Below are 26,866 nucleotides of genomic sequence, written 5' to 3'. Positions count from 1 at the left end.
AGTAAAGTGCACTACCACCTACTTACCTCTGCTTATCTCCTGATGGGTGGGGGTGTCAACACTGAGACTCCGACCAATCCGAACTTTTTTTAAATGAAAGGTACACTTAAAGGGGTACTCCTGTGGAATACATTTTTTTTCTTCAAATCAACTGGTGCCAGAAAGTTATACAGATATGTAAATTACTTCTATTAAAAAATCTTCCAATACTTATCAGCTGCTGTATGTTCCAGAGGAAGTTGAGTTGTTATTTTCTGTCTGACCACAGTGCTCTCTGCTGACACATCTGTCCATGTAAGGAACTGTCCAGAGTGGGAAAGGTTTGCTATGAGGATTTGCTTGTACTCTGTACAGTTCCTGACACAGACAGAGGTGTCAGCAGAGAGCACTGTGGTCAGACAGAAAAGAACAACTCAACTTCCTCTGTGGCACACAGCAACTGATAAGTACTGGAAGGATTTTTTTAATAGAAGTAATTTACAAACCTGTTTAACTTTCTGTAGCCAGTTAATTTGAAAAAAATAAATAAAAATAATAATGTTTTCCACCCGAATACCCCTTTACATAGTTCGTGTGTATCGAAAAAAGTGATGTATTTACAATATTACTTAATTGTATATACAACATACCCGTTTATATGTAGATTTTATCTATATATAACCTGTTAACTCCAGTCTAAATTAACTTATCCCCTATCCATAGAATAGGTCATAAGTAGCTGATCACAGTAGACAGCATGTGCTCCATTCGTTTCTATGGTAGCACCTAAGAGACCTAAGTACAGCACTTGAGCGTAATCGGCGGTCTACCGGTAGACGGCATTCGCCCCTCACTGAAAGAGTTGGGATCCCGTTCTAGAGATTGCAGGGTCCCAGCAGTCGGACCCCCCGTGATCAGCTACTTATTCCCTATCTAGGGGATAGGGGATAAGTTAATTTAGGCTTGAGTTCTCCTTAAATGACCTAGGAATGGTCATTCAAAACTGAATATACTACAAGAGTTGCTCTTTTTCTAATTTAGGATTGGATTGGGCATCTATCTATTTATTTATTTATCTATCTATCTATTTCATATCTATCTATATGTCTGTCTGTCGATTTATAAGTATATATCTTCAGACGTAGCAGAACTAACATTCAGTGACTTCCTCATCCTATTTTATTGTTTATGAGGCTTTATATTGACATATATTTGTTATACGGAATTGCTTTGTGTATGCTACAGCCATATACGACAATCGCAGAAAAGGGTTATCCCAACTGGACACACTCTATGTATGTGCTATATTTGATCATACAGACATCAAATAGGGGAAATCCCCGCACAGGACTCCTATCCTATTACCCACCTGACATGACTGAAACATGTGAACAAAACCAAATCATACAAGTCAGATTCTTATCAGTGTTGAAATAAATAGTTTTTTTTCATTGTATTATAATATTAACATCATTGCCTACAATGCATCTTCTATTGCAGCCAACCAGTGGTGCAAAAAGTGTTCCAGCGCGGGGGCATGGATTTCTTGTCCAGGTATGTCAGTATTGTGTATAGTCAGATACTTTATTCTTCTGCACAATGGCTGCTACACAGACAGATGGGAAAATACAGTTTATGAGATAAAGCCCCCCCCCCCCCCCACACCACCACAAAATATTATAGGAATATTAGTAGTCACAGAATGTTCTGTGATCATATAAAAGAACAAGGCTACAGGCTGAGCACATTTATGCTGGTCACACAGCTGTGATCATAATGATTTGTATGAATATAGTAGGGGGTTGATTATGCCTTAAAATACATATCTTAGCTGCACACCACATTGGAAAACCATTTTGCCATAATCTTGATGAAGTCTGGCCTTGTGATGCTGAGGGGAGCCCAGGGCGCCAGGACATTTAAGATGTTGGGCATTTTGCCTGATTGAAGAGTATGGGCGTCACTAATAGGCTGTAAGCCAACATATCATGTAACTGGCGCCATTTGTGTTCCTTATCTATGAACACTTGTAATACAAAGCAGATAAACCTCTAATGAATAGTAGGCGTGTGAGTAGTTGTTCATTAGAATGTTGCACCTGTGTATCATCCCTATGTATCATTGTGGTTAGTCTACATCATAGGTGTTAAACCAGCCCGTGTAGTAGTAATCACTGAATATGGCCTCCACGATCCAGGTTGCAATTTTTATTGCTTCATTCATTTTCAGACCACTGGAGATGCAGTTTGCAACCTCTTTCTAGTCTCAGACTTTTCTCATGTGGGGATGTCCGTCGCAGTCAATCCGGGATCACACTTGAGAAGATCTGGATGGAAACTTCCATCTGGAGCTTCTGAGCACGGCCAGCAACGACTGAATCAGTCGGCTCTAGGACCTTGCAGACATTGCCATCCCCATAGACGGTAATGTTTGCAGAGAGGAGAACGCCAGAACATTGAGCAGGTTCAATGTTCTTGCAGAATTATTTGCTTGGAATTTTCAGTCAGATATTCTGACTAGAAAATTCTGCAGTGTTTATGGGTTCAAGGAAAACCCATTCACTTGCATGTTAAGCTCCATACAGCAGATTTTAAGCTATGTAAACCTGTGTAAACAGTGTAAAACTGGTTAGGAAATCCTGCCCTACACACTGTCCTGTAGGTGCTTTACCTGCTATCCACAGCCTGTGTAACCTGCCCTCCCCAATATCTTGGATGCTTTTCCCCTGTCCACTCTCTGATCTACCATGTACAATCGCCTCCCCTCCCTGTACAATTTCAGTTACTAAAAGAAGAGAGAGAGAAAACAGAACAAATCCATATAGCAAAGAACAGAGAACTGTCTGATCTGTCAGAAGCAGCAGGACATCCAGCAATGTAAAGTAGTTACACAGGTGCAACAACAAGATGTTAAGGATTTTTTAAGAAGACTATGTAGGAAGTGACTTAATTTTACATGTAGGAAGCAAATAAACATGAAAATATTTGTGCAGTGGTGTCTATAGCCTTTTTATAAATTGATGATTGATGGCCCGGTTTACATTGATTTATTTAATACAACACTATGATATTCTCATATCTATTTCTGTAAAATGGAAATTGTTTATTTACATAGACATGCCACCTGTCACCTGTTTCATGCTGCCCAATAGCAGCAATAGTTTTATAAAGCTGCCAGGATCCGGGCAAGTAGTCACAGGGACGGTCATTGTGGCTGCTCCCTGTGTGCAGAGAGTGACAAGTCTTTCCCTTGGAATAAATAGAGAAGAACACGGCACACAAGGCCAGCAGGGTGGGACCACCCCATGTGACTATTTTACTGGATCCCAGGGAATTTCAAAGCTATGAATTCTCTAAAATGCCCCAGCAGTACAACATTTTTGTCAAATATTGTTCACCCTGTATTGATATGACTCTGACCATACTGTCCTGATACATACAGTACAGTCGACAGGTGAGCTGCAGAAAACATGAGGGAGATATATTATTGATTTTAACCAATTTTCGGTGTTTAAAAATCCCAAATCTACGCACAATGGGTAAAAAGTAGCAACATTTTTTGCACTAATCATTTAGACTTTTTTCAGGAAAACAACTTGAATGTAGTGCGGCATGGTTAGTTAGTCAGGGGCATGGTTAGTTTTTTGCAGTAGTCGCTGATTTATCAACTGAAACTTTTTGGAACCTTGTCTACCAGTCTTTCTTTTTAATTCTTCTTTATTTTGCAGACAATAGAGTTTGCTGAGCAAAGAATTCCTGTGCTAAATGAGTACTGCGTGGTTTGTGATGAACCCCATGTATTTCAAAACGGACCAATGCTGAGGGTGAGTGCTTTTTTCAGTACATCGTGGATTCAATGAATAGAAAGTAAACATCAATGTTGTTAAGTATTCAGCTCCATCATTTCACAACTTTATATTTGTTTCTGGGAAAGTTGTAGTGGTGGAGTTATAAGGGATACAGCATTAGCAGCAGTACTTTGGGGCCCAAATGCCTCTAATGGGAAGGCACTAATAGATGGAGGCCTAAGAGCTTTAAGTTGCTGTCAATCTAAAAAATATTGTACAGTAGCTGTTGCACAGACTACATAAAGTACTCTGCATTTATGACTGACTGCTATCACCACAGGCAACGGAAGCAGCTATAGGCACAGTGACAGGAACAATGTGATATTACATGATGACCAGAGATGGCTGAACCGTCCAAAATTAGTTCCAGGAGGATTTGCTCGATTCTGATGCCAAATTTTATTCAGATTTAACTACAGACTTGGATTCATACAGGGGCAGGAACTTCTGCTAAAAGGCAGGTCCCTACTCCTGTATACTGAGCGGATTGGCATTCATTGTATGCATCGCCGCTCAGCAAGTGTAGAAAATGTAAGTAGTGATGCATACATTGCCATGAACTTTCTGGAGCTCATTACACATTCACTGGACAAGGAGCAGAGTATGCAGCTCAGCAAGTATAGCAGGGACTCCTCTCTTTGACAGTAATCCCTGCTCCTGTACAGTGAATATTGTGAGCATAATCAGCGATGCATTAAGCATCGTCTCTTACCTCGGAGCAACATACATTTGTTGGGCGAGGCGCTTGGCGTGTACTTAAAGGGGTATTCCGGCCAAATACATCTTATTCCCTATCCAAAGGATAGGGGATAAGATGTTGGTTCGTGGGGGGGGGGGCGCCTCTGGGACACCCGCAATCTCTGTGCAGCACCTGCATTTTATGCTGGGCTGCGTCTCCAGTCTCGGAAACCTCTTTGTTTCCAGGACGCCATGCCCCCTCATGATGTCACGCCACACCCTCTCCATTCATGTCTATGGGAGGGGGCGTGACGGCCGTCACGCCCCCTCCCATAGACATGAATATAAAGGGCATGGCGTGACATCACGTCTCCAGTCCTGGAAACAAAGAGGTTTCCGAGACTGGAAATGACGCCCCACATAGAATGCGGGTGGTACACAGAGATCACGGGGGGTCCCAGCATTTGTCCCCCTACAATCAGACATCTTATCCCCTATCCTTTGGATAAGGGATAAGGTGTATTTGGCCAGAATACCCCTTTAAACGGTGTATGTCCTGCCACCCAGTGAACAATGTATTCAACTGCTGGTAGAGGCGGTGCTTTGCTCAGTGAGCTAAGAGAAGCCAGTGAGAGGTGCCAATGGGACAGGCAGAGACAAATTCAGGTACTAACCAGCTGACTTAGTACATACATGTTTAGAGACAGGTAGACAGGTCAATGTGGACAGCACATGTTCATAGGCAAAGCATGCTGAGGCCATACACAAACGGTTCCAACTAGTGCTAGAGAACAAGCAAAACAAAGCCAAGGAAACAAGCTGAGGGCATACACTGTAACAGACTCTCATGAAGGAAACACCTTAACTGAAACAATGGAAACTGTTGTTCAGGCCAGGTGGATTGAGTGTTGTAGCCTGATAAACAAGGTGATTGGACGGCAAAGGATTTAGGTGGGCACTATGGCTCTTTAAGAGACCAAGAGGGATGATGTGAGTACCCTGTGGGAAGTACCTGATATGACAGCACCAGCAGCAGGATGGAGCAAACACTGAGCAAAGAATGCAATCAGAAGGACCGGGACTCTGACGGGCATGGGTCATCAGCATATTATACAGGAGCGAGTACTTACTATATGTCATGAGTCCCTGCTCTTCTACATTGCATGATTCACCTAAAATGAATTGAGTTGCTCATCTGTAATAGTTACCATTAAATGGGTATTCCAGGAAAAAAACTTTATTTATATATATATATATATATATATATATATATATATATATATATAACCAGATACAGGCGCAGCACTCCAACAAAAAAGTGATTTAATATTTCATGTCAGCATTACAACGTTTCAGCTCCTCCTGGAGCCTTTTTCAAGCATGTTTGAAAAAGGCTCCAGGAGGAGCTGAAACGTTGTAATGCTGACATGAGATATTAAATCACTTTTTTGTTGGAGTGCTGCGCTTGTATCTGGTTCTTATCTTGGATGGACTCTGATCAAGTCCTTTGGGACGCTGGCACCAATTTTTTGGTTGGACTGGATAAGTAGTGCTGCTTTATTTTGGGGTTTTATATATATATATATATATATATATATATATATATATATATATATACACACATATATATATATATATATATATATATATATATATATACAGGGTGGGCCATTTATATGGATACACCTTAATAAAATGGGAATGGTTGGTGATATTAACTTCCTGTTTGTGGCACATTAGTATATGTGAGGGGGGAAACTTTTCAAGATGGGTGGTGACCATGGCGGCCATTTTGAAGTTGGCCATTTTGAATCCAACTTTTGTTTTTTCAATAGGAAGAGGGTCATGTGAATCATCAAACTTATTGGGAATTTCACAAGAAAAACAATGATATGCTTGGTTTTAATGTAACTGTATTCTTTCATGAATTATTTACAAGTTTCTGATCACTTATAAAATGTGTTCAATGTGCTGCCCATTGTGTTGGATTGTCAATGCAACCCTCTCCTCTCCCACTCTTCACACACTAATAGCAACACCGCAGGAGAAATGCTAGCACAGGCTTCCAGTATCCGTATACACTGCTATATACTACTATATACACCGCAGGAGAAATGCTAGCACAGGCTTCCAGTATCCGTATACACTGCTATATACTACTATATACACCGCAGGAGAAATGCTAGCACAGGCTTCCAATATCCGTAGTTTCAGGTGCTGCACATCTCGTATCTTCACAGCATAGACAATTGTCTTCAGATGACCCCAAAGATAAAAGTCTAAGGGGGTCAGATCGGGAGACCTTGGGGGCCATTCAACTGGCCCACGATGACCAATCCACTTTCCAGGAAACTGTTCATCTAGGAATGCTCGGACCTGACACCCATAATGTGGTGGTGCACCATCTTGCTGGAAAAACTCAGGGAACGTGCCAGCTTCAGTACATAAAGAGGGAAACACATCATCATGTAGCAATTTCACATATCCAGTGGCCTTGAGGTTTCCATTGATGAAGAATGGCCCCACTATCTTTGTACCCCATATACCACACCATACCATCAATTTTTGTGTTCCAACAGTCTTGGCGGGATCTATCCAATGTGGGTTAGAGTCAGACCAAGAGCAGTGGTTTTGTTTGTTGACTTCACCATTCACATAAAAGTTTGCCTCATCACTGAACAAAATCTTCTGCGTAAACTGAGGGTCCTGTTCCAATTTTTGTTTTTCCCATTCTGCAGCACCTGAAACTATGGATACTGGAAGCCTGTGCTAGCATTTCTCCTCCAGTGGGAGAAGAGGGTTGTATTGACAATCCAACTTAATGGGCAGCACATTGAACACATTTTATAAGTGGTCGGAAACTTGTAAATAATTCATGAAAGAATAAAGTTACGTTAGAACCAAGCACATCATTGTTTTTCTTGTAAAATTCAAAATGGCCGCCATGGTCACCATCCATCTTGAAAAGTTTCCCCCCCTCACATATAATAATGTGCCACAAAGAGGAAGTTAATATCATCAACCATTCCCATTTTATTAAGGTGTATCCATGTAAATGGCCCACCCTGTATATATATATATATATATATATATATATATATATATATATATATATATATATATATATATATATATATATATGAATATCAACTGGCTCCAGAAAGTTAAGCAGATTTGTAAATTACTTCAATTAAAAAATCATCATCCTTCCAATAATTATCAGCTGCTGAAGTTGAGTTGTTCTTTCTGTCCTGCAACAGTGCTCTCTGCTGACATCTCTTCTTGTCTTGGGAACTGCACAGAGTAGAAGAGGTTTGTTATGGGGATTTGCTTCTACTCTGGACAGTTCCTGAGACCGGTGTCATCAGAGAGCACTTAGACCTGGGGTCTCAAGCTGGTGGCCAGATGTTGCAAAACTTCAACTCCCAGCATGCCTGGACATGCCGGCTGTCGGGAGCTAACGTTTTAGAACATCTGGAGGGCCACCAGTTTGAGACCCCTGACTTAGACAGAAAAGAACAACTCAACTTCAGCAGTTCATAAGTTCTGAAAGGATTAAGATTTTTTAGTAGAAGTAAGTTACAAATCTGTTTAACTTTCTGGAGCCAGTTGATCGATAAAAAAGTTTTTTTTTTCCTGGATAACCCCTTTAAATTGAAATGCCAACCTTGTCATGTGGGTCACTGCAATGCCATATAGAGGCTGTACTACTGTATATGTCCTTCCCTATAATAGGGCCTATAGACAGATTGAGACAACTCTATAATCTTCTTTTACTGGACCTTAAAGGGGTACTCCGCCCCTGGCATCTTATCCCCTATCCAAAGGATAGGGGATAAGATGTCAGATCGCTGCGGTCCCGCTGTTGGGGCCCCCGGGGATCGCCGCTGCAGCACCCCGCTATCATTACAGCACAGAGCGAGTTCGGGCGATACAGTGACGGGCGATACAGTGGCCGGAGCAGCGTGACGTCATGGCTCCGCCCCTCATGACATCACGGCCCATCCCCTTAATGCAAGTCTATGGCAGGGGGCGTGATAACCGCCACGCCCCCTCCCATATACTTGTGTTGACGGGGCGGGCCGGTACGTCACGAGGGGCGGAGCCGTGACGTAACGATGCTCCGGCCCCTGTATTGCCCGTCATTACGTGCAGAGCAATCTCGCTTCGCGCAGTAATGATAGCGGGGTACTGCAGCGGCGATCCTGGGGGTCCCCAGCAGCGGGACCATGGCGATCTGACATCTTGTCCCCTATCCTTTGGATAGGGGATAAGATGTCTGGGGGCGGAGTACTCCTTTAAGGCAGTGAGGGAAAGGTAAATGACTGCCTTCTTGGACTCGGCTGTGATGTTACATTATGGGCTGAGATAAAATCTACTTTGTTTGCTGCATTATTCATATGTTGTCGCCTTTTGATTATGAGATGAAATAGGTTTGTGCCAAATGATAATGAGTTCATTAGCTTTACGTCTGCTCCTCCCTCCTGCGCTTTGAATGGAACAACATTCATTACTTCCCTGGCTTGTAAACAGCTCTTTTGTTTCTATTGTATCTTTGTTTGATGTAATTATGATTAAGGTCAGAAAGTATCAATGTGCTTCCCTATTAATCGGATGCTAAGCACAACATGAGATCGTAAATTCAGGCCTTTCATATAATGAATTGGATGCAGTGCAGCGTCTTGGATGATGTACTGACTGTTCCATAGCAGTAGGAGATAATGCTGGAGCATCTTTTATTAGACTTCTGCATTATGCTGTTCCTTTTATTCCTCCCAGAAATGTTTGAATAAATTGACTACTGATCAGTGTTAAAATGTCATTGACTGACCAAAATCTATTAGAGGGTATGTGTCTTCAAAAAATGGACTATTGTTAAATTCAAGTTTTTATGTTAAAGATAGATAGAAAGATAGAGAGATAGATAGATAGGTAGATGGGTGGATAGATTTTGGTATAAAAAAAAATGTAATTCTCCATTTTACTAGCTATATTTTAAAATAATCCTGAAATCTTGCAGTTTCCATTCTGGCCACTAGGCCTAAAACTAAATTGAGAAGTTCTGTATATATAATTATTTCCTAGTAATGCTCTTCTTATCATTACAGACAGGAGTACAGTGAAGGGTGAAACAAATATATAATTCCACCCCCCTTTCTTGTAGAATGACCTCTGAAAATGTAACAGAGCATGCCCAGTAACCTTTTTATTTTGTTTAACCAGGACAAGTCCTGTCCTCTGTTGCCAATGTCAATGGGTTCTGTTGTTAATAAACAAATATTGTAATCAGAAAATAGAAACATAAAAAAGTTTTAGCACCGGCACACTGGGATAGCTAACTGAGCAACCTAGATACAACATGGTGGATCCCTGTAGTTCCACTCAAAAAGGGGTTAACAGTAATAGAAATCTGTGTATCGGCGCTTATAAATAATGGAATAAAACCAAGAAATTTAGTTTATCTAATATAACGTATAGATAGCATTTACTTTAACTGATGGCATAAATTCAAATAATTGCAGGGAGTAAAGGGTGTAGCACTCAGTGTTGAGTGCAAAAAGGAGATGCACAAAATAATTGGTCCGTAAAAAATCCTCCAATGCTGTTAGAAACACAGTCTTACTTAATTAACAAAGAGGCAAGCTGGTAATAAACAACACTATAGTATTGCAAGACCGGTACTACCTGTACTGTAGATATCGGTACTATTGGTACTTGCTGTGAGGTCCTGTCCAGTCTCCTGGCATACTCTGGTTTGCTTTCGTAACACCTTCTGCTGTCTGGAGCGGTTACAGGTGATCAGGTGCAGAGTTTAAACGAGAGCTGGAGTTCCACAATGCTAAGGAGCCGATTGCCGAGAGATCTGCCCCGGCCGGAAGCGTCTCCCCATCTGGCTTCCCTGATGTTACTGCACTAAAGCCGTGACCCGAGATATGCTAGTGACATCACTACTGCATAGTAGATCTCTGAGGAAGAAAAGCGTACTTTCAGAAACGCGTCAGATCCTTTTTGGCCCTAGGCCTATGCAGTAGTGACGTCACTAGCATATCTCGGGTCACAGCTTTAGTGCAGTAACATTGGGTAAGCCAGCTGGTGAGACGCTTCCGGCCGGGGCAGATCTCCCGGCAATCGGCTCCTTAGCATTGTGGAACTCCAGCTCTCGTTTAAGCCCTGCACCTTATCACCTGTAACCGCTCCAGACAGCGGAAGGTGTTACGGAAGCAAACCAGAGTATACCAGGAGACTGGACAGGACCTCACAGCAAGTCTACAGTACCGATATCTAGAGTACAGGTAGTACTGGTCTTGCAATACTATAGTGTTGTTTATTACCAGCTCGCCTCTTTGCTAATTAAGTAAGACTGTGGCCCTCATTTACTAACAGGATCCCAAAACTTTTTGTCGGGTTTTGCGCCAGAATTCTGTCTGCGCCAGAATTTGTGCCAGAATCTGGCGCACAACCCGACAAGATCAAAATCACTCAGTGAAAAAAAAAACTACAAAAGGGGTGTTTTTCCTGACAAAAGGGGCGTGTTCCCGACAAAAAGAGAAAAAACCCTCCGAGTGGGAAGAAAACTCACAGGAAAACCTGTGAGTTTCGCTTCACAGAAACCCGACAGCTCAGAGATGTCGGGAAATTACTCAAAACGGAGTAAATCCTGCTACCCCCAGCATGGAACAGGGTCTGTTCCATGTTGGGGTAGTAGTACAGGGGCTGAGGGATTGATCACACCGGGTCTTACTTCTTAGACCCGATCCAATCAAAAGTTATTAAGCAGGGGAGCGGGCGGCATGTTCTGATCCCCTGCAATGTACTGTAAACTTTCATTTTTAAATTCCCCACCAGAAGCCCTGAATGGCCGTGACCGAGGAGCCAATCAGGGCTCCTGGCAGAGTTTAAATATAGAAGCGCTGTGGTGGGCAAAGATGTATAGAATCGCTGGGGAGGGTTTATATCTGGCCCATCCAGCGTTTCTATATATCTTTCCCCCTGCTCCGCTATATCAAACTTAGTGCCTGCTGCGCTTGAATAAATGTACTGCCCCCCCAGAGCTATTATATATCTATACTGACCCCCGCTGCGCATATACTGACCGCCGCTGTGCATATTTATATATATATATACTGCCCCCCCCCCCAAGCTGCGCATATTAATCTTCATGTTCTCCCTCCCCTGGCTGCCAATGAATGAAAACTCTATTAGAGGGGGAGCGGAGGGCTGCTGCCCGCTCTCGCTGCTAAGAGTTTGTCATTCATAGCGGGCAGCAACTGCATATCATGCTGTGGGGGTCAAACATATGGATATATGTCTGACCCTCGCAGCATACATATACAAATGCCGGCTCACCGCTATGAATGACAAGTAAGCTATTGGCAGCAGCAGCGAGCCTCCGCTCCCTGCACTGTTTTACTTGTCATTCATAGCGGTGAACCGGCACCTGTATATATAGATGCTGTGAGGGTCAGACATATATCCATATGTCTGACCCCTTCCGCGCATCTATATATACAGGTGCCGGCTCACCGCTATGAATGACAAGTAAAGCAGTGCAGGGAGCGGAGGCTCGCCCTGCTGCTGTCAATAGCTTACTTGTCATTCATAGCGATGAGCCGGCATTTGTATATGTATGTTGCGAGAGTCAGACATATATCCATATGTCTGACCTCCACAGCATGATATGCAGCTGCTGCCCGCTATGAATGACAAACTCTTAGCAGCGAGAGCGGGAAGCCGCTCCCCCGCTAATAGAGTTTTCATTCATTGGCAGCCAGGGGAGGGAGAACATGAAGATTAATATGCGCAGCTTGGGGGAGGGGGCAGCATATATATATATAAATATGCGCAGCGGGGGTCAGTATAGATATATAATAGCGCTGGGGGGCACTAAGTTTGATATAGCACAGCAGGGGGAAAGATATATAGAAACGCTGGAGGGGCCAGATATATATCCCTCCAGCGATTCTATACATCTTTGCCCACCACAGCGCTTCTATATTATAACTCTGCCAGGAGCCCTGATTGGCTCCTCGGTCCCAGCCATTCAGGGCTCCTGGTGGGGAATTTAAAAATGAAAGTTTACAGTACATTGCAGGGGATCAGAACATGCCGCCCGCTCCCCTGCTTAATAACATCTGATCGGATCGGGTCTCAGAAGTGAGACCCGGTGCGATCAATCCCTCAGCCCCTGTACTACTACCCACTACATGGAATAGACCCTGTTCCATGATGGGGGTAGTAGTACAAGCACTAATGTAGTCAGAATTTGCAGAGACTTTTTTCTGTCGCACAGAATACATTTTGTGTGACAGAAAAAAAACCTGCGACAGAAAGAAAGGGAAATTGGGCGACAGATTAGTAAATCACAAGGAAAAAAAAGACGAGTACGCTGAAAAAAAAAACCTAACCGACACTCCAGTCTTTGTAAATGAGGGCCTGTGTTTATAACAGCATTGGAGGATTTTTTACGGACCAATTATTTTGTTCATCTCCTTTTTGCACTGAACACTGAGTGCTACACCCTTTACTCCCTGCAATTATTTGAATTTATGCCATCAGTTAAAGTAAGTGCTATCTATACGTTATAAGCGCCGATACACAGATTTCTATTACAGAAAATAGAAACAGATTAGAAAAAATTATGAAAAAGTTTCATTATTTGGCCATAATCAGGTAACAAAATCTAGGTTATACATTCCATTTAAATGGGCGCTGTCAGATTCAAAATCTTTTTATATGTTGTATACGTTGTACAAAATATTAACCTTTCTAGTATCCATTCTACAAAAGATGATCTCCTTTTTAAAGAAATCATGACTTATAATAAAGACCACTAGGGGTCCCCATACCATCAAGAACATAATCCCCTCTGGATCATGCAGATGCTTTACTTTTTTTTATTTATTTTTTTATCTGTCTAGCTTCTACACTGCTCAAAAAAAATAAAGGGGACACTTAAACAACACAATGTAACTCCAAGTCAATGACACTTCTGTGAAATCACACTGTCCACTCAGGAAGCAACAATGATTGACAATCAATTTCACATGCTGTTGTGCAAATGGAACAGACAACATGTGGAAATTATAGGCAATTAGCAAGACACCCCCAATAAAGGAGTGGTTCTGCAGCTGGTGACCACAGATTACTTCTCAGTTCCTATGCTTCCTGGCTGATGTTTTGGTCACTTTTGAATGCTGGCGGTGCTTTCACTCTAGCAGTAGCATGAGACGGAGTCTACAACCCACACAAGTGGCTCAGGCAGTGCAGCTCATCCAGGATGGCACATCAATGCGAGCTGTAGCAAGAAGGTTTGCTGCGTCTGTCAGCGTAGTGTCCAGAGCATGGAGGCGCTACCAGGAGACAGGCCAGTACATCAGGAGACGTGGAGGAGGCCTTAGGAGGGCAACAACCCAGCAGCAGGACCGCTATCTCCGCCTTTGTGCTAGGAGGAGCAAAAGGGGCACTGCCAGAGCCCTGCAAAATGACCTCCAGCAGGCCACAAATGTGTATGTGTCCACTCAAACAGTCAGAAACAGACTCCATGAGGGTGGTATGAGGGACCGACGTCCACAGGTGGGGGTTCTGCTAACAGCCCAACACCATGCAGGACGTTTGGCATTTGCCAGAGAACACCAAGATTGGCAAATTTGCCACTGGCGCCCTGTGCTCTTCACAGATGAAAGCAGGTTCACACTGAGCACATGTGACAGACTTGACAGAGCCTGGATATGCCGTGGAGAACGTTCTGCTGCCTGCAACATCCTCTAGCATGACCGGTTTGGCAGTGGGTCAATAATGGTGTGGATTGGCATTTTTTGGGGGGTTGCACAGCCCTCCATGTGCTTGCCAGAGGTAGCCTGACTGTCATTACGTACCGAGATGAGATCCTCAGATCCCTTGTGATTCCATATGCTGATGCAGTTGGCCCTGGGTTCCTCCTAAAGCAAGACAATGCTAAACATCATGTGGCTGGAATGTATCAGCAGTTCCTGCAAGAGGAAGGCATTGATGCTATGGACTGGCCCGTCCGTTCCCCAGACCTGAATCCGATTAAGCACATCTGGGACATCATGTCTCTCTCCATCCACCAATTCCACTTTGCACCACAGACTGTCCATGAGTTGGCGGATGCTTTAGTCCAGGTCTGGAAGGACATCCCTCAGGAGACCATCCTCCACCTCATCAGGAGCCTGCCCAGGTGTTGTAGGGAGGTCATACGGGCACATGGAGGCCACACAGACTACCTGGGCCTCATTTTGACTTGTTTTAAGGACATTACATCAAAGTTGGATCAGCCTGTAGTGTGGTTTTACACTTTGATTTTGAATGTGTCTCCATATCCAGACCTCCATGGGTTGATACATTTGATTTCCATTGATATTTTTTGTGTGATTTTGTTGTCAGCACATTTAACTATGTAAAGACGAAAGTACTTCATGCGATTATGTGATATCCCAGTACAGGACATCGTCCTGCACAACCTTTAGGACCTGTCAGGTTGAGTCGCTCAGTGACCTGGGGGCTTCCCTGCAGGGACTCCCCTTGTTGGTTTTTTAAATGTCTGTGTATAACTTTAATGCTTAGACAGGATCCTTATGTATAGATTGTATAAAGGACCTGTGGGTGGTCTCAAGGACCTGTGAGTAATCCTGTCACATTTTATGTTATGCAGTCACATGATTTGTTATCACATGTTCTCCCAGAGAGCACCAGCTTAACATATCACCCGCAGCTTGACCAATGGGCTTTAGTCCAGCCCCCCCCCCCCCACTATATAAAGCCATTACAGTTCACTCTTGTTACGCCGAGCGCTCCGGGTCCCTGCTCCTCCCCGAAGCGCTCGCGGCGTTTCTCTCCTTGCAGCGCCCCGGTCAGACCCGCTGACCGGGAGCGCTGCACTGACATTGCCGGCGGAGATGCGATTCGCATAGCGGGACGCGCCCGCTCGCGAATCGCATCCCAGGTCACTTACCTGTCCCGGTCCCCGGCTGTCATGCTCTGGCGCGCGCGGCTCCGCTCTCTAGGGCGCGCGCGCGCGCCAGCACTCTGAGATTTAAAGGGCCAGTGCACCAATGATGGTGCCTTGTCCAATCACCCTGATTAGCTTGCACCTGTTCCTTGCCCTACATATACCTCACTTCCCCTGCTCTCCCTTGCCGGATCTTGTTGCCTTGTGCCTTGAGAAAGCTTTACTGTGTTACCCATACTGTGTTCCAGACCTCCTGCTATTCCACCATTGACTACGTACCTTGCCGCCTGTCCCGACCTTCTGCTACGTCTGACCTTGCTCTTGTCTACTCCCTTGTACCGCGCTTATCTCAGCAGTCAGAGAGGTTGAGCCGTTGCCAGTGGATACGACCTGGTTGCTACCGCCGCTGCAAGACCATCCCGCTTTGCAGCGGGCTCTGGTGAATACCAGTAGCAACTTAGAACCGGTCCACTGACACGGTCCACGCCAATCCCTCTCTGGCACAGAGGATCCACCTCCAGCCTGCCGAATCGTGACAGTAGATCCGGCCATGGATCCCGCTGAGGTCCCGCTACCAGTCGTCGCTGACCTCACCACGCTGGTCGCCCAGCAATCCCGACAGATCGCCCAACAAGATCACCAGCTGTCGTACTTGACCACCATGACTCAGCAACTTCAGTCACAGCTACAGCAGCTTCAGTCTCAGCTACAGCAACTTCAGTCACAGCTACAGCACCAACAACCATCTCCTCTGCCGGCTCCTGCACCTCTTCCGCAGCGAGTGGCCGCTCCTAACCTCTGCTTGTCCCTGCCGGACAAATTTGATGGGGACTCTAGACTCTGCCGAGGTTTCCTGTCACAATGTTCCCTACATTTGGAGATGTTGTCGGACCAATTTCTTACAGAACGGTCGAAGGTGGCTTTCGTGGTTAGTCTCCTGTCTGGGAAGGCTTTGGCTTGGGCCACACCGCTCTGGGACTGCGATGACCCTGTCACCGCCACTGTACACTCCTTCTTCTCTGAGGTTCGCAGTGTCTTCGAGGAACCAGCCCGAGCTTCTTCTGCCGAGACTGCCCTGCTGAACCTGGTCCAGGGTAATTCTTCAGTAGGCGAGTACGCTATCCGATTTCGTACTCTCGCTTCCGAATTATCTTGGAACAACGAGGCTCTCTGCACGACCTTTAAAAAAGGCCTATCCAGTAACATCAAAGATGTGCTGGCCCCACGAGAGATTCCTGCCAACCTGCATGAACTTATCCATTTGGCCACCCGCATTGACATGCGTTTTTCGGAAAGACACCAGGAACTCCGCCAGGAAAAAGACCTTAATCCCTGGGCACCTCTCTCATGGTATCCCTTGCAATCTACCCCTGTGCCTCCCGCCTAGGAGCCTATGCAAGTAGATCGGTCTCGCCTGACTATTGAAGAGAGGTCTCGCCGTAGGGACAAAAATCTATGTCTGTACTGCGCTAGTACCGAACATTTCTTGGTGGATTGCCCTATTCGTCCTCCACGTCTGGAAAATGCACGCACGCAACCTGCTCATGTGGGCCTGGCGTCTCTGGGTACGGAGTCTGCTTCTCCATCTCTCTCTGTACCCGTACGGATTTCTCCTTCTGCCAACTCCTCCTTCTCTGCTGTGGCCGTCTTGGACTCTGGTTCTTCTGGAAATTTTATTCTGGCCTCTTTGCTTGATAGGTACTGCATCCCGGTGACCCGTCTCATCAAGCCGCTCTACATTTCTTCGGTCAACGGGGTCAAGCTGCACTGTACTGTGCGTTATCGCACAGTGCCCCTGCTTATGAACATTGGACCACATCTCGAGGAAATTGAATTTTTGGTCTTGCCCGGCTGTACCTCTGAAATCCTCCTCGGTTTGCCATGGCTCCAGCACCATTCTCCCACCCTTGACTGGACCACCGGGGAGATCAAGAATTGGGGTCCTGCTTGCCGCAAGGAGTGCCTCACGTCTGCTCCCAGCCCCGTCTGTCGGTCCTCTGTGTCTCCTCCTGTGCCTGCTCTCCCCAAGGCCTGTCAGGACTGTGCCGTGCCTCCTCATAGTCCCCGTCCTGGTGACACTCTGCTCCGTGCCAAGCCTCACCCTCTGCCCCCCCCCATTCCCACTCCTTCTGACCGGTCTGCCATTCTTGAGTATACCCAGGACTTCACTGTCCCCCAGAAGGAGACTCTACAATCGCTCCCAATGTCCTTGTCCCAGGTGGAGCGATATCCCGACAAAAAGAGGGGGAGACCTAAGGGGCGGGTACTGTTACACCGAGCGCTCCGGGTCCCTGCTCCTCCCCAAAGCGCTCGCGGCGTTTCTCTCCTTGCAGTGCCCCGGTCAGACCCGCTGACCGGGAGTGCTGCACTGACATTGCCGGCGGAGATGCGATTCGCATAGCGGGACGCGCCCGCTCGCGAATCGCATCCCAGGTCACTTACCTGTCCCGGTCCCCGGCTGTCATGCTCTGGCGTGCGCGGCTCCGCTCTCTAGGGCGCGCGCGTGCCAGCGCTCTGAGATTTAAAGGGCCAGTGCACCAATGATGGTGCCTGGTCCAATCACCCTGATTAGCTTGCACCTGTTCCTTGCCCTACTTATACCTCACTTCCCCTGCTCTCCCTTGCCGGATCTTGTTGCCTTGTGCCTTGAGAAAGCTTTACTGTGTTACCCATACTGTGTTCCAGACCTCCTGCTATTCCACCATTGACTACGTACCTTGCCGCCTGTCCCGACCTTCTGCTACGTCTGACCTTGCTCTTGTCTACTCCCTTGTACCGCGCTTATCTCAGCAGTCAGAGAGGTTGAGCCGTTGCCAATGGATACGACCTGGTTGCTACCGCCGCTGCAAGACCATCCCGCTTTGCGGCGGGCTCTGGTGAATACCAGTAGCAACTTAGAACCGGTCCACTGACACGGTCCACGCCAATCCCTCTCTGGCACAGAGGATCCACCTCCAGCCTGCCGAATCGTGACAACTCTCTTCTCTTCCATCTAAGTCTTTGCTGAGGCAGCAACCACCAGAGATCTCAGTGCAAGTGATCAGCATCTGGAAGCCCACAAAGCTACCGTCTCTCCAGTAAGTCTCAAGTCTATGTCTGCTGTCACTAAAACTAGTCAAGTCCTGCACATAGTCAAGTAAAGTCTAATTACAAGTCAAGTTAACCACAAGTCTATTGGTCCAGCAAGCTGCAAGGTCCTCTGGGTCCTGGCCACCTCTCTGGGAATTCTGGCCTTAGCTGTGAAGATAATTACACTTGTCTTCTACTCAGTAAAGCCTTCATTTGAACATAACTGGTTATGGACTCTCATTTCACTTCTAGCAATTGGGATAGCGGAGAATCCAGGCGTGTGGTGTTCCGGAATCAGAAAACCACACTGGTGTCACGAACACTAGGGGTTAATAACATCCAGCCCCTGGGGTTAATACCATCTGATCCCACCACTCACACTGCTACACCCGTGGTCCCGCCATTTCACCTGGTGGTCCACCATAATAAGTTCATTCATTCAGATCCAGGATGTGTTATCTTAGTGTTCCCTTAATTTTTTTGGGCAGTGTATATTTGGCTCATAAATTCCTCTGTCCTGCTGCTTACTCATTCTGATATCCACTGCTCAGAAAGGGGAGTGTCCGAGGCAAGCACTGAGCCCCCCTCATTCGCCATGCATTCACTTCCTCCCTGAGTCTGCTGTGCTGTGCTGGATCTCTTCATTTAATCACAGCAGGCTGCTCTGTAACACTACCTTAAAATGTTCATGCTGCAGTCTGATAGGACAGGAGTGAGCACAGAGGAATGCTAGTCCTGTCCTCGCATACTGGACTTTGTCCCAGCCTGTGCTTCAGCTGGGACAAAGAAGATGCTGCAGCCAGACAGGATCATGTTCTGGATGGTATGGTGACCCCTATTGGTCTTTTTTATGAGCCATGCTTTTTATAAAAAAAAGCAAATAAACATTTCTTATAAATTCTAAAAGAAAGGGTAATGTTTTGTTTGCCAAGATGTACAACATATAAAAAGTTTTTTTATTCTGACAGTGCCTATTTAGGGATGGTAAAGCAAACTCTTTAATCAAACCCTTTCTCAAGGAGATGCTTTTGAGGTTTGCACTAGCCATGTTTGTAAAGTACCATGAATTTGTTGTAATAAAAGAGCTTATGTTGTTTGAGTGTGCACCCGACTGGATCCAAGTGCTTCTTACTATTACAGTAATGTGCGGATTATAAATAATAAGAAAATTTGTAACAGCAGAACTTACACCACTTTCTTTACAGGGTAGGTGTAGTTCTGTGTCTAAATCAGCACTGACCTCCGCTCTATGAATGTGGTTTTACATGTAGATTTTGTAGTAGATTTACATGCGGATGTGACTTACTGCAGATTTTATTTGTTCCAAGAAAGTATGCAACAGATCCAGCAGATGCAGTTAAAACTTCAACTTCATTAAAGGGGTACTCCGGCGCTTAGACATCTTATGCCCTATACAAAGGATAAGGGATAAGATGCCTGATCGTGGGGGTCCGGCCGCTGGGGACCCCTGTGATCTTGCACGCTGCACCCCGTTGTAATCAGTCTGATTACTGTTGATCACGGGGCCGGAGCACTGTGACATCACAGCTCCGCCCCGTGTGACGTCATACTCCGGCCCCTCAATGCAAGCCTATGGGAGGGAGTACCCCTTTAATGAAAGTCCATACGATACAGACGAACGCTCAGCTGCCGGAAAACTGACGTGTTTCTGGTGCCTAAGCACCGTTAATCAAGGCTACTGGATTTTACTTGTTGCACCAGGGCAAATCTGCATCTAAATTTCCATTAAAATATCATGATTTTGTTTAGGCATTATACATAAGTCCACCCATAAAGAATACCTGGCACCAAACTAAACTTTTAATATATTGTTCCTTATGTAATTAAAATACACTTTGCTATTTACATGCTTTTAAAATTCTCAACCTTTATGGCTCAGATTTATCAAACTGTGTGAGAGAAAAAGTGGAGGGATTTTCCTACAGCAACCAATCACAGCTCAACTTTCACTTTACCAGAGCTCGTTAGCTGAGCTGTGATTGGTTGCTGTTGCTCACACTGTTTGATAAATCTCCACCAATATATTATAATGTGATTGAAAGGTGGCACTGTTCTGTTCCCTGGCACTAGGTGGCACTGTTCTGTTCCCTGCGCAAGTCAAAAAGTTAGTTTGGTCTCCTCCCGACCTTGCAGGAGACCAAACTCAGGAAGTGGGTGTGGGGCATGGTGAGGCACAGCTCTCACAGGCATTAGTGATGTTGCGCCTGCTGGGGAATGCCCACTTTCTCCTTCTGGGAGCTCACACAATGTGAGCAAGGGGAAAGGTATGATACAGATCTTTTTAAAGCTAAGAAAAAAAAATTTAAGAGCAGTAGGGGTGTTAGGAGTAGTTAGGGAATATAATCTCAGTTAGTTTAGAAAATATGGTTTAATGACAGGTTCTCTTTAAAGTGTATTCACACGTACAGTATCCAGTGCGTATTTGATGCGCAGGATTCTCAGATCGAAGAAGCTGCAGATTTGATTATGCAGATTTCAATGTAAACTAATTGAATGAGCACAGCATCAAATCTGCAGCTTCAAATCTTGTGCATCAAATATGCGCAGGATACTGTACGTGTGAATATCCCCTTTGGGTAGAGTCATAAGTGCCATATTTTGTTGCTGCATATTTTCCTACTCATTGACTTTAATAAGCAGAAAAATAAAAAGCAGCAAATATGCAGCCAAATACAGCACATGTGACTCTACCATTAGGGTGTATTCACACATACAGTATCCTGTGTATATTTGATGCTGCCTATTTGAAACTGCAGATTTACATTAAAATCTGAAGCTTCAAATATGCAGTATCAGATATGTGCTGGATACTGTACGTACACCCTAAGGGTAGGGTCACATGTGCCGTAAGTCATCAACTCCAATGGGTAGGAAAATACGCAGCAGAAAATAAGCAGCAAAATATGGCACGTGTGACTCTACCCTAAGGGGTTATTCACAAGTAAAGTATCCTGCGCATATTTCATGCACAAGATTTAAAGCTGCATATTTGATGCTGTGTTAAGGCGTGAATACACCCTTAGGGTAGGGTCACACGTGCCGTATTTTTTGCAGATTATTTTGCTACCCATTGACTTTAATGGCAGGAAACACGTAGCAAAATAAGACACGTGTCACCCTATCCTTATGCAGTAAAGTTATCTACCTGATGATCCAGGCAATGTTGGACCATGACAGGCAATTTTTCCCAGCCGTTGGCTGTCCGGGCATGCTGGGAGTTGTAGTTTTGCGACAGCAGGAGACACCCTGTTTGGAAAACACTGCTCTAAGTTAACCCTTAAATGTCTCAATTTTCTGTTTTCTGTAATGAATACTTGATATCTGTTAAAAATAACAAAAAGTAAAAAAAAAAAAAAGAAACTAATATAGTATAATCTATGCGTTACTCAACCCTGCTATTGACATTAAGGGTGGCTGGGGGCACATGGACAAACATCTGGCTAATGACTATTTACCAACGTAGCTGAATTATTTCCCAGCGTCTTAACGTTTCCTTTTAAGATGCAAAGGATGCTACACCCTAATGCACAAAGCAGTGAATTCCGATTTTCTAATGAAATTAGGCCGCGCTCTCTCGTTCTCAGCCGAGGCAATGAAGCAAGGCCCATTGTGCAGTGCTTTACTGTACATCAACTTATTTGACATCTCATTTCACAACTGCTGAGCAATGTAGAAGCATTTCATGAATTAAAACATGAAGAGAAGCCTGCATGAGCTATTTAAATACCGCCGCGTGTGCTATTTGTCTTGTTATAACAGTGCCATCTGGTGGCCAGAGGCGGTCATTGGTTATCTTTTGTGTTGGCTTTTATTCTTTTTAATCTAGATTATTTTCTGTGACTTGTAGGTAAAGCCAGTTTTTATGGACTAATGAAAAATAAGTGATCCAATAAAAATGTAATGAACCCCCCTAACTGTACATTTATTTGCCCGTATAACCTGATATTTGTCGTTTTTATTCTCTCGGCAGCCTACTGTATGTGAACGGGAGCTTTGTGTATTCGCTTTCCAGACACTGGGTGTTATGAATGAAGCTGCAGATGAAATTGCAACCGGTGCTCAGGTATATAGACTAACATTACAGACAATGACATCAGTCATTTAGAAGTGGTACAAATGGGGGTTGAGTGTACAGCGCTGCGGAATCTGGGTGCGCTAAGGATTATTGTTATTATTGTTATATAAGCAGGAAATGTGTGGACTACCTCTAGCACATCAGATGAAAACTATCCCACATTTCCAGTGTGAATAGAACCCATGATAATAATAATAATAATAATAATAATAATAATAATAACCATAGAGATAATAGGTGAATTACTTGCAGCCAGTAGAATATTGCAGCACAAAGTTTATAAGTGAACAGCTGGGTTTCCTTCTTTTACCTTCTGTCTGATTCTATTCTGCTGTCTCTTCTGTCTCTGCTGTCTGATTTTATTCTGTTATCTATTCTGTCTTTGCTGTCTGATTCTATTCTGCTGTCTCTTCTGTCTCTGTAGTCTGATTCTATTCTCCTATCTATTCTGTCTCTGTAGTCTGATTCTATTCTGCTATCTATTCTGTCTCTGTAGTCTGATTCTATTCTGCTATCTATTCTATCTCTGTAGTCTGATTCTATTCTGCTATCTATTCTGTCTCTGTAGTCTGATTCTATTCTGCTGTCTATTCTGTCTCTGCTGTCTGATTCTATTCTGTCTCTGCTGTCTGATTCTATTCTGTTATCTATTCTGTCTCTGCTGTCTGATTCTATTCTGTTATCTATTCTGTCTCTGTAGTCTGATTCTATTCTGCTATCTATTCTGTCTCTGTAGTCTGATTCTATTCTGTTATCTATTCTATCTCTGTAGTCTGATTCTATTCTGCTATCTATTCTGTCTCTGTAGTCTGATTCTATTCTGCTATCTATTCTGTCTCTGTAGTCTGATTCTATTCTGCTATCTATTCTATCTCTGTAGTCTGATTCTATTCTGCTATCTATTCTATCTCTGTAGTCTGATTCTATTCTGCTGTCTATTCTGTCTCTGCTGTCTGATTCTATTCTGTCTCTGCTGTCTGATTATATTCTGTTATCTATTCTGTCTCTGCTGTCTGATTCTATTCTGTTATCTATTCTGTCTCTGTAGTCTGATTCTATTCTGCTATCTATTCTGTCTCTGTAGTCTGATTCTATTCTGTTATCTATTCTATCTCTGTAGTCTGATTCTATTCTGCTATCTATTCTGTCTCTGTAGTCTGATTCTATTCTGCTGTCTCTTCTGTCTCTGTAGTCTGATTCTATTCTGCTATCTATTCTGTCTCTGTAGTCTGATTCTATTCTGCTATCTATTCTATCTCTGTAGTCTGATTCTATTCTGCTATCTATTCTGTCTCTGTAGTCTGATTCTATTCTGCTGTCTATTCTGTCTCTGCTGTCTGATTCTATTCTGTCTCTGCTGTCTGATTCTATTCTGTTATCTATTCTGTCTCTGCTGTCTGATTCTATTCTGTTATCTATTCTGTCTCTGTAGTCTGATTCTATTCTGCTATCTATTCTGTCTCTGCTGTCTGATTATATTCTGTTATCTATTCTGTCTCTGCTGTCTGATTCTATTCTGTTATCTATTCTGTCTCTGTAGTCTGATTCTATTCTGCTATCTATTCTGTCTCTGTAGTCTGATTCTATTCTGTTATCTATTCTATCTCTGTAGTCTGATTCTATTCTGCTATCTATTCTGTCTCTGTAGTCTGATTCTATTCTGCTGTCTCTTCTGTCTCTGTAGTCTGATTCTATTCTGCTGTCTCTGTAGTCTGATTCTATTCTGCTGTCTCTTCTGTCTCTGTAGTCTGATTCTATTCTCCTATCTATTCTGTCTCTGTAGTCTGATTCTATTCTGCTATCTATTCTGTCTCTGTAGTCTGATTCTATTCTGTTATCTATTCTGTCTCTGTAGTCTGATTCTATTCTGCTGTCTCTTCTGTCTCTGTAGTCTGATTCTATTCTCCTATCTATTCTGTCTCTGTAGTCTGATTCTATTATGCTGTCTCTTCTGTCTCTGTAGTCTGATTCTATTCTCCTATCTATTCTGTCTCTGTAGTCTGATTCTATTCTCCTATCTATTCTGTCTCTGTAGTCTGATTCTATTCTGCTGTCTATTCTGTCTCTGCTGTCTGATTCTATTCTGCTGTCTCTTCTGTCTCTGTAGTCTGATTCTATTCTCCTATCTATTCTATCTCTGTAGTCTGATTCTATTCTGCTATCTATTCTGTCTCTGTAGTCTGATTCTATTCTGCTGTCTCTTCTGTCTCTGTAGTCTGATTCTATTCTCCTATCTATTCTGTCTCTGTAGTCTGATTCTATTCTCCTATCTATTCTGTCTCTGTAGTCTGATTCTATTCTCCTATCTATTCTGTCTCTGTAGTCTGATTCTATTCTGCTATCTATTCTGTCTCTGTAGTCTGATTCTATTCTGCTGTCTATTCTGTCTCTGCTGTCTGATTCTATTCTGTCTCTGCTGTCTGATTATATTCTGTTATCTATTCTGTCTCTGCTGTCTGATTCTATTCTGTTATCTATTCTGTCTCTGTAGTCTGATTCTATTCTGCTATCTATTCTATCTCTGTAGTCTGATTCTATTCTGCTGTCTATTCTGTCTCTGCTGTCTGATTCTATTCTGTCTCTGCTGTCTGATTCTATTCTGTTATCTATTCTATCTCTGTAGTCTGATTCTATTCTGCTATCTATTCTGTCTCTGCAGTCTGATTCTATTCTGCTGTCTATTTTGTCTCCACTATCTGCCGTCTCTTCTGTCTCTGTTGCCTGATTCTATTCTGCTGTCTCTTCTGTCTCTGTTGCCTGATTCTATTCTGCTGTCTCTTCTGTCTCTGTTGTCTGATTCTATTCTGCTGTCTCTGCTGTCTGATTCTATTCTGCTGTCTCTGCTGTCTGATTCTATTCTGCTGTCTCTTCTGTCTCTGTAGTCTGATTCTATTCTGCTATCTATTCTATCTCTGTAGTCTGATTCTATTCTGCTGTCTATTCTGTCTCTGCTGTCTGATTCTATTCTGTCTCTGCTGTCTGATTATATTCTGTTATCTATTCTATCTCTGTAGTCTGATTCTATTCTGCTATCTATTCTGTCTCTGTAGTCTGATTATATTCTGCTGTCTATTTTGTCTCCACTATCTGCCGTCTCTTCTGTCTCTGTTGCCTGATTCTATTCTGATGTCTCTTCTGTCTCTGTTGCCTGATTCTATTCTGCGGTTTCTTCTGTCTCTGTTGTCTGATTCTATTCTGCTGTCTCTGCTGTCTGATTCTATTCTGCTGTCTCTTCTGTCTCTGTTGTCTGATTCTATTCTGCTGTCTCTTCTGTCTCTGCTGTCTGATTCTATTCCAGCAGAAAGTATGTGACTTCATCTTTAAAAGTTGTGCTCCCGAATGAATCATTAAAGTGTACCTGCCGTCAACAAAAACTTTTTATATAATGTAGATAATAACATTATATGTATATTTGTAATATACATTGGTTAAAAAATGGGTATATTTTTGGGTGAAAAAATGCTGTTCCTGAAGCTATTGCCTGTGTCTCTATGAGGAGTCCAAATACAGGAAGTGAGGGCAGGACAGGCAGGGCTCTGGGCAGACTCCTGGTTTGTCAATCATCCTGATGTGTGAGCCCATAGCATGTCACAGAGCCTCACTGAACAGAGCCCTGCTTGTCCACCCACACTTCCTGTATTTGGACTCCTCATAGAGACACACAGGCAATAGCTGCAGGGACAAAAATATACATATTTTGTAACCAATGTATATTACAATTATACATAAATTGTATTATCTACCTTATATAAAAAGTTTTTGTGGCCGACAGGTACACTATAAGACAGTATTTGATGAGCTGATACTCAGTGATCCAAAGCCATTCCAGATGGTAACAGAGGATGCAACAAGCTGGATGCATTGCACCGTTGTCTTCTATAATGCCATATGGCAGTGGTCTCCAAACTGTGGCCCTACAGATATTGCAAAACTACAACTCTCAGCATATATGCTGGGAGTTGTAGTTTTGCAATATCTGGAGGGCCACAGTTTGGAGACCACTGTCATATGGGCTAAAATGGGACACCTGTGGATGATATGGCATAGTCGCTGTCCGGATTGGTTGCATGGGATCCAAAAAATTGTGTATGTAGAGATGAATGAATCTCCCAAGATTCATTTAGGATCCGATTCAGTGAATCTCACTGACAATTTGTAAATGTCCCGATTGCCTTGCATTAGCCCATACCAAGAGTTTTCCAAAACGCATTGGTTTTACTGGTACAGT

At 43.8% G+C, this 26,866-nt stretch overlaps 1 protein-coding gene across 1 annotated transcript in view; it reads left to right on the top strand.

Moving 5' to 3' along the window:
• The window catches only part of PARP8 (poly(ADP-ribose) polymerase family member 8), a 337,824-nt gene that overhangs the window by 253,251 nt on the left and 57,707 nt on the right, over nt 1–26,866 (top strand). The window contains exons 13-15 of the mRNA XM_056541980.1: nt 1,480–1,533; nt 3,707–3,802; nt 22,534–22,626. Of these exons, the coding sequence (XP_056397955.1) occupies nt 1,480–1,533; nt 3,707–3,802; nt 22,534–22,626 (243 nt within the window). The remainder of the gene's footprint in view (nt 1–1,479; nt 1,534–3,706; nt 3,803–22,533; nt 22,627–26,866) is intronic.

This window comes from Hyla sarda, chromosome 1 (assembly GCF_029499605.1).
Source record: "Hyla sarda isolate aHylSar1 chromosome 1, aHylSar1.hap1, whole genome shotgun sequence".
NCBI classification, from domain to species: domain Eukaryota; kingdom Metazoa; phylum Chordata; class Amphibia; order Anura; family Hylidae; genus Hyla; species Hyla sarda.
Note: the sequence above shows the minus strand (reverse complement) of the source record. Positions and strands in the feature narration are given on the sequence as shown.